General features: G+C 49.9%; 2 protein-coding genes across 2 annotated transcripts; both read left to right on the top strand.

Annotated features, from left to right (window-relative positions):
• Window positions 1-258: 258 nt before the first annotated feature.
• UCRPA7_4124 (putative cysteine transporter protein) lies at window positions 259-1,943 on the top strand (the record flags this gene model as incomplete). The annotated part of the gene is made up of 3 exons (XM_007916680.1): window positions 259-468; window positions 518-620; window positions 682-1,943. 3 exons carry the CDS (start codon window positions 259-261, stop codon window positions 1,941-1,943), a joined length of 1,575 nt encoding a protein of 524 aa, XP_007914871.1.
• Window positions 1,944-6,569: 4,626 nt separating this feature from the next.
• Window positions 6,570-8,454, top strand: UCRPA7_4123 (putative glycoside hydrolase family 81 protein; the record flags this gene model as incomplete). The annotated part of the gene is made up of 7 exons (XM_007916685.1): window positions 6,570-6,657; window positions 6,718-6,787; window positions 6,845-7,132; window positions 7,190-7,619; window positions 7,682-7,764; window positions 7,826-7,905; window positions 7,967-8,454. 7 exons carry the CDS (start codon window positions 6,570-6,572, stop codon window positions 8,452-8,454), a joined length of 1,527 nt encoding a protein of 508 aa, XP_007914876.1.
• Window positions 8,455-8,695: the final 241 nt, after the last annotated feature.

The raw sequence follows: 8,695 nt of genomic DNA, 5'->3' as shown, positions 1-8,695 counted from the left end.
AGCTATTGGTCTGTGTTTGTTGTGATTGCGTGATGCATGCTTCTCCACACCCTGCGAATCCATCAGACGACAAGCGGCGCAAGACCTGGCTAATCAGGACCACTAGTGAAAAACAAAGTATGGCACAATTGCGAAACCATATTATGCCATTCAAGAGCCTCTCTACCAATAAAATAAACAGCCTTCCGCTAAGACTTTGAGTGGCTTCTAGGCAGGCTTGGACCGAATACTGTTTATTTGGATATCGAAGAGACAAAGATGGCCAGCGAGAAAGAGCCACAGTCTGACAGTCAGCCGCGGACCGTTGGCAAGACCGTGGCCGAGAAGTACGCAGATGTCACTTTGCGACTCATCGAGGACCATGGCGATGACTTTGGGCCGCTCACTCCTGAAAAGGAGAAAAAGCTGCGCAGAAAACTTTATCTTCACGTAATGGTTTTAGTGTCGGCTATCAACTTCATGCTGTTTGTGGGTGATACTATTCCTCGAAAAAGAATTCATTGCTCACGATATTCAGGTCGACAAATCTACGTTAGGCTACGCTGCAATTCTGGGGCTTTTCACGGAGACTGGCATTTCGAAACATCAATACAACAATTTGAACACATTCTTTTATGTCGGTACGCACAATCTCAATCTGCTGGTCTATGTCTAGCTTTAGCAATGCTTAACAATCTGCAGGCTACCTCGCCGCCCAATGGCCGGGCCACTACATTATGCAACGTCTACCTTTCGGCAAGACGGTTGCCGTTCTCGGTTTTGGGTGGGCTGTCGTCCTGCTGCTGCATTGCGTGGCGGTAACATACGGCGGTCTCATTGTTGTTCGTCTCCTCTTAGGTGCTGTGGAAGCCGTTATTGTTCCTGCCATGGAAATTACCATAGGCATGTTTTTCAACCGTGAAGAGCAGTCATTCCTACAACCCATATTTTGGATCACATGCCAGGGTGCTCCTATCGTTGCTGGTTTCATCTCGTACGGTGTGTTGTGGAGCAAGAGCTCCGTACTCCCCTGGAAGATCTTCATGATCATCACCGGCGGCTTGACGCTCCTGCTCTCCATCTGGGCTTGGTTCTGCTATCCGAACAATCCTGCCGAAGCGCGCTTCTTGACCCTCGAGGAAAAGGTTCAAGTTATCCGACGCGTCCACGGATCGAGCCAGAGCTCGATTGAGGAGAAACACTTTAAAAAGGAGCAGTTCTACGAGACCTTGCGAGATCCTGTGTCCTGGCTATTTGCGCTCCAAGCCTTCACGCTGATGTATTCGAACAACCTCACATATGGACAGCAAAACCTTCTGACCACTTCACTGGGCGTATCCACCCTTGGCTCGACCCTCGTCGCTTGTGCGGGCGGTGGCTTTGGTGTTGTCCTTTGCATCATTGCCGCTATAGCCCTCCGCAAATTCCCTGGCAACTTAGCTTTCCATGGTCTTTTCTGGTGTATTCCTGCAATAGCCGGTGGTATTGGAATGGTTACAATTGACTGGGATAAGAAACTCGCCTTGCTGGCTTGTCTGCTCTTGGCAGGTCATACATACGGTATTAATTACATAATCGGCCTCGGTTGGACGACGTCGAGCGCGGCGGGTTACACCAAGAAGATGATGCGCAATGTCATGTTCATGCTAGGTTATAGTGTTGGAAATCTCGTGTCACCTCAGATCTGGGTGCCTTCGGCTGCACCGCGATACTACGGCGCGTGGGTTTCTATGGTGGTAGTGGCCTGGGCTGGTACGCCGGCCATTCTATTCATCATCCGCTTTATACTCAAGCGTCGTAATAAAGAGAGGCAGGAATGGATTGCCTCGTTGAGTGAAGACGAAAGAGACCTCGGTCGCGTCGAGCAGCTGGATGAGAATGGGGAGCTAGTTGTCAGAAAAGTTGAGATTGCCTTGCTGGATTTGACGGACCTTGAGAACAAGTTCTTCATCTATCCTTTGTAGCACCATGTATTGAGATAACAACAACGTGGAGACTCTCCCAGGCAAACACTTCACAAGCAAGGCCCCGTCTCCAGCAATAAAAGTTATCATCTTCACAGCCGCCACACAGTCAACATTGATTTATTAGATGCAGAAAGGCATGTACGGCCAAGCCTGTCCATGAACATGATTGGGCAACCATTGCTTTATGGTATCACCACTTGATGCATGAGCCCTGCTGTAGTGGCTGCATGCGTCATTCTTTTGGCAAGGCTGGACATGCTCAAAATCTGCCTTGGGTCGAGTGCATATCTGCCTAAAACATACGCGCACTAACATGATGTCAGATGGGTTAATGTTTCAGGTCCAATAATGCGGCTTGTGTATTAAGTTGAGTTTTTGTAACTAGTTTCGCGCGGTCCATTTCAGGTGTTGGAAGCCTTCCTACCATATCATCACTACGATAGAGTGTCGCAAAGAACTTTCCTCACGCATGGATCTCAATAACTTCTTTTCGATTACAGACGAAGAGGCTGTTCGCCTCATTTGCGACGAGTATCCTGACGTGCTGGAACGTCTGAAGCGGGCATATGCAGTTCGGAACGAGTCCATTGCCCGTCCCACCAGATCGCCGTCCCCTTCGCAGATACTGTATGGAACAGAATATGACGAAATTAACCGAACTGTTGTTGGTGTGCTTGCTCTTCGATGGTTATGGAGAGGAGAATACATCAAATTCGTGGGATCCCAAACGGAGGCACTCAGATTGACACCGACATCCTTCAATTGGATGCAGACATACTTTACGAATTGCATCAGAGATGATGCAGCACTTCAAGCCATTGTCACAGCTATCATGACGAACGATCTCGGGAAGGATCACCAATTGGCTTTGGACTATGCTGCGAAAACGGGCGAAGATATTTCGAGCCTGAACCACGATCATGTCCTCCTCAAGGCAGTAGAAGCAGGCCTTGTCCCATGCATCGATCGTCTAGAGGGCCGTTATAAAGACTCCATCATTGAAGGTATCAAATTGGGTGCTGTCTTCATATTTGGTCAAATGGCTCAAGCCGAAAATGCGCCAGAATGCTTGGCTGCAATTTTGGCGATGCGCGATAAGGCGTTTGCTTTTGCTTTTCGGTTCATGGAGCAATTACTCGACGTTGCGGGCGCAGATGGTCAACACGATTGGACTTGTGCTAAGAAATTGAACGAGCCGATCTATCAGGGTTTTCGAACGGTCCACTCGGCCGTCGAGGGTGTCATAAGCGGCAAATTAGATTTCCGGGGTGCATATGACATGGTTCTCGGCTCGCGAAATGATCTTTTGGTGAGCAAAGGCTTCAGGTCACTTGCTCTCGATGATTCGGTTGAGCGTGCACTTCTCCGCTTGCTCTGCCTTGGTAACGTCTTTAATCTGGAAACAGCTACGCTATATGAATCATCATGGAAGTCGCTCGAGACGACGACTAGGACCGACCTTATTTACCGACTGAACCTGGATGGTTCAACTGAGGAACCTGCTGTGCAGCCGACCTACATGCCCGCTCTTCTGGCCAATTCGCTTGCGGCTGCCACTGACAAAATAGAGACTCTGCACGGCCTCCTACGGTATCTCGCCCGCGTCATGGTAGTGACCGAAGAAGAAAAAGGCAAGGACGCGGTGATTGAACGGAGTGTTCTATCAGTATTGCAGCGCGTTGTGAAGGCTGGTCAGATCTCAAGCTCGTTTTTCTTGGAAGAGTCTATTGAAGAAGGTAATGGCGGCTCACAGGCTTCATGAGCTTTAACTTTTTGAGATGATAAACAAGATTTGTTTGTCGGATTGCAAAGCTACTCTTTTGGGGCCATACTTGGCCCGCTTCTTAGTTCACAAGCAAATCTCAGCCCAGGCACATTAAGAAAGAGGGAATACCGGAATGCCCATAGCTAAAGAGCCATTCCTCCCTCCGAAAATGTGGATTTGAGATAGTTGCACGAAATGATCTATGAGGGACTTCCAGGTCAGTGTAAGGCTCTAGATGTGTTTGTTGGTCGGCTGCGTGCGTGCAGTCGGATGTCTTCTGTCGTCGCCGCCGGTAGCCGGTAGAAAGGCAATACAAAATAACCCACTGCCGACAGGGCATCGCACTCAATTACTTGAGTTTGAACGACGATCATTTCATACACAATAAGATGGCCAGTGTTACTTCTCTATCCTCATCTTTCTGGATCAAACATCTTATCGATAGGACTGCCCACTATAATACATGCTCTAGCAGTGTCGTAATCGATCGACTGAACGGCTATTGACTGGAATGATGTGAGTCTTGGTTTGAATAGCCACTCTGGCGGGCTAATTTCTGGGCAAACTACACATTTACTCATTCTAATGGATCACAGATACGACTCACTACTAGTCAAGTATCTTTCACAATGTCCCTTGCTTTGTAATGCTAGTTTTAGATTCATAATGTGTTTACTGCACTTCTTTTGTATGGCATGACCACCCTGGATGGCAGGCTGTGGTCCGAAGGATTCAACGCCCGGAGAAGGGCCGGGCGCTAAAACGGCCGGACATAGGTGTCAGGAATGTGCCAACGTGTTCAACGGGGCAATCCGGCCATAATATTTGGGTGTGGCGCGTGGCGCCCTCAGTGCCGTTTCTTGCGGCTTCTACCATGCATGATGCACGATGGTAGATGTAGTTCTGATCGGTCGGTATCGTGTGAGTGACGCTATGAAGGGCTAGAACTCATGTGTCCATCGCGAATCTTCACAATTTAAGCTTCTATCCCTACTTTGCGGCACGGACCGCATAGCTACGAAGCTGGAAACATGCAAGCGTAGTCTTCCCTTCGGCCACACGGCATCAACAGGCCACACTCAACAACACAGCTCAACCTAGTCATTGACACATGCTCCAAGCAACTCAACGTCATTTGCAGCGCTGATGATGCAGGAACAGGTTAGCAAGAGTCTCTATCTCGTCCAGTGACGGCCCCGTAACCACGGGCATTGAGCCACGCTAGGCTGGCCGCCACTGCCAGGCATGGGACTGTATCGTAGCCTTTCATCTCCATGCAAGGGACAACCCCTGAGGTGGGGCACATGGGTTTCTCTCTAAGTCGACAGCAATAATACAACGTATGATCCCAGGAAAGGGCCGCAGATGTAGCTAATTACAGATCCTTCCTCTACCATTCGGGAATAGACAACATGGCCAGTACATGGGAATATGTCGAGATCACATCGCCTAGTGCGGCCCACGTGCGGTCCTCCGGGCCCACGCTCACAGCACCGGAGTTCAACACCGGCCACATCTGAGCATACCAACGGCAAAGTTACCATCATTGCAACCCTTTAAGTAGGGTGCCGTGCGTCACGATAAATGAACATCAAAGTGTAGACGTTAGCTTTCGTCGCTTCTTCTATCTCGATAGCGCTTGCACAATGATGCGTAGCCTGCTGTCACTTTTCCTTCTCGCATCAGGCGTTGATAGCGCAGTCTTCCCTCGAGGTGGAACTACTGGTCGTCACCATAGCAGCAATGACCATTTGCCGAAGAGAAGGCCAGAGTCCATACAAGGGCGTGGCGTCTTCGCCCCTATTGCGACGGACTCGGCTGCTGATATCGCAGGCGGCGAAGTTGCCAATGGGTCACCCCCATTGAGTTCATTCTTTGCTGATCTAAAACCTCCGGTAAGCAGTCATCTGAACATAACTAGACTAGCCACCTAAACACAGTCTAGTTTCCCACGAATTCGTGGTGGGCTCCATACGCCGCAGACCCCGGCACTGGTACGGCTGCTGGACCCTTTCCGTACGAATCCAATCTAGACGGCTACGGCATCCTCTTTGGTATCAGCAATGACCGGACTTGGGACGGAACATCTATTCAGCAATGGACACACAATGATTGGCGTGCGTCCTTCGTTGAACACTCAGGCACTTTTGAAAATCACAAGGCGACCGCCTTTGATACGCAGACAGTCACCGTTCAGTACTTTGAGGACAGCTCAACTATGACGGCTTATTTGGTTCCTGGATCACCGTACATGACATTTGAGTACAATGGGGCCACTCCTCTTTTGACATCGCGCAATGGCGGCATTGCATCTTTCAACGGACAGTCGCTGACTACTGGCGAGACTAGTATATTCCACTTCATCGTGTATGATCATGATTGACAGGCTGATCAGGGCGCACAGCAACTGCAACCGGCACTCAATTTAACGTCACGGACACAGAAGGGACGACGTATCTGATATATTCCCTCTCCTCGATTTCTCTGACCGCCAGTGCTGATTCATCTTCTTCTGGTACAATCACTGCTTCAAACACTTTGAACGGAATCCTCCGCCTCGTCATGCTCAACGAGAGTATGCACAAGACGCTTCTAGACGAGCATTATCAAGTCTATCCGGTCCGTCAGGACTTTGATTATTCATTCACAGACACAACAGGCACGCTCATATTCAGCTGGGCTACGTATGGCGGAGATCGAGAGGATCTATTGATGCTCACATGGCCGCACCACAGGTTAACTATGCAGAACCCTGACTTCCCTGACACTGCCTCGCTTGCATACCTTACGACTAAGGTACCTTAAAGACTACTCTAATTAACAGATATGGTTTACTAACAAAGAGATAATAGGGATGGATGTATCCAGCACTCGGTTACCAATGGCAAATGCTCTACAACACCACCGATATCTCGTGGAACCCAACGCGTGCGCTAGATTCTTCGTGTGAATCATCCCTCATTCAAGGGCTTGAGTATGAAATCGGCTTGCTGGACACTTCTTCAGCGCCTATTCCGGGTGATTTCTACTACTGGGGCGGCGCTCTTGCTGCACAGGCGCGGCTAGCCCTCATTGCGTAAGACATTCCTATCACTCCATTACATATATGTGAATACTGATAATGAATATATAGGGAGAATCTCGGGCGCTCAGATCTTATTAACCCGGTCGTTAAATATCTCGAGACGTCCTTCCAGTACTGGTTTGAGTCCACGTCAACCACACTGCCTGCATATGAGACAGCTTGGGGAGGCGTCATCAGCAAGGCCGGCGCAACAGATGTGAACGTTGACTTCGGCAATGGGTACTACAACGACCATCACTTCCATTACGGCTATTTCCTTACTGTCGCTGCTGTTATTGCCAGATTCAATGGGACGTGGCTGAACGAGCACAGGGACTACATCAACTGGTTCGCCAGGTATGTTTGCCTTTGACAAGAACATAATCATATAAACGTTGCTGACCATCTATTCAGGGACATCATCAACCCCTCGCCTGAGGACCCGTATTTCCCCGTTACTCGCTGCCGAGACTGGTTTGCTGGCCATTCTTGGGCATCTGGAATCGCAAACGGCGCAGGCAGCCGGGACCAGGAGTCTAGCGGTGAGGCCATCAACGGGTACTATGGCGCGCTACTCTGGGCATCCACAACTCTATCTCAAGACTATGTCAACTACGCGAAATTGCTAATCGCCACGGAACAACATGGCGCCCAAGTATACTGGCACTTGTATCCAGAACAAAGCGAAACGGCTCGTGACAACCCGTACCCCGAGCCGGTCGTCAGAGACTTGATCACGATGGGCAATGTTATGGACTATCAGGCCGGCGCGTGGCTGTACTGGGGAGCTGAGAGAAGTCAGATTGCAGCAATCCAAATCTTGCCGGTCACTCCTGTGAATGAGGTGGGTCACTCACAGCGTGTCTTTATCTTAATGATTGCCTGGGAGACACTGATGTTTTATAGGTACTCTATGACGCTGAGTGGGTGGAGAACGTATGGGACTACACAATGTCCGAGATGGTGGACCCTTCCATCGGAGATGAGTGGTGCGTCTTGTTATAGTCCTGACTTGCATTTCGACAATATAGCTTACCCTTGACGACATAGGAAATGTGTTATCATCGCGGCGTACTCCAACGCAAATCCACACGATGCCGTAGCATGGAGTGCCAACATCACTAGCTGGGGTGCGTGCAGCTCTTATGATCCCTAGCCTCTCCCCATCAAAGCGCTGATACACAGGCACAGGCACCGGGCAAACATACTCTAACGAGCTCTTCTTTATCGGAACACGACCGAACCCAAGCGGCGTTCCCATATGCAGTTCTCTTCCGGAGAACCCATACGGAAGCTTCGTCATCCAGGACGTCAAATCCGGCAAATATGTCACAGCCTCTAGCTCCAACGTCAACCTCGTCGCCTCCACCAATTCGACTAGCAGCGCATCGACCTTCAATAGCACGTATGTTCCCAACTCGGGAAATCTGGTGCTCACCAGTACGGGTCAGTACGTGACTGCCGACTCATCGGGAGACTATGCGCTCGCGGCGGCCCGGGCGGTAGCGTCAACTTGGGAGCGGTTCATCATCAGGCAGAAGGCTGGAGCCGCGAACGGGGTGTACTCGATCAAGGCATACAGCAATGGGCTTTATGTTACGGTCGCGAGCGACGGGTCGCTAGTCAACAATGCGACGAGTGAAGCAGCTGGAGCTGGCTTTAGGTTTGTTACAGTGTAGGTGAAATCTTGGAGAGGGACGCACTTCGGTCTCTTGGCTTAAGGTTCTGCGAAAATGCAAGCCATCGCATCACTCAGATGAAACAAAGCGGCCAAGAGTTATGCTCTTTCTTGCAAATGTCGAAGAGTTCTATGATGATGTTCCAGGGATGAGTACGAAGAGACGATGGTACATGTCATGAAAAGCGGCTGTATTCTGTTCCATGCTTATATCAATATCGATGACTTCTTGCGCGCTTGCT

Source organism: Phaeoacremonium minimum (assembly GCF_000392275.1).
Source record: "Phaeoacremonium minimum UCRPA7 unplaced genomic scaffold PA7_03_scaffold_326, whole genome shotgun sequence".
In the NCBI taxonomy this organism is placed as follows: Eukaryota; Fungi; Ascomycota; class Sordariomycetes; order Togniniales; family Togniniaceae; genus Phaeoacremonium; species Phaeoacremonium minimum.
This window is presented reverse-complemented; position numbering and strand designations above follow the sequence as displayed.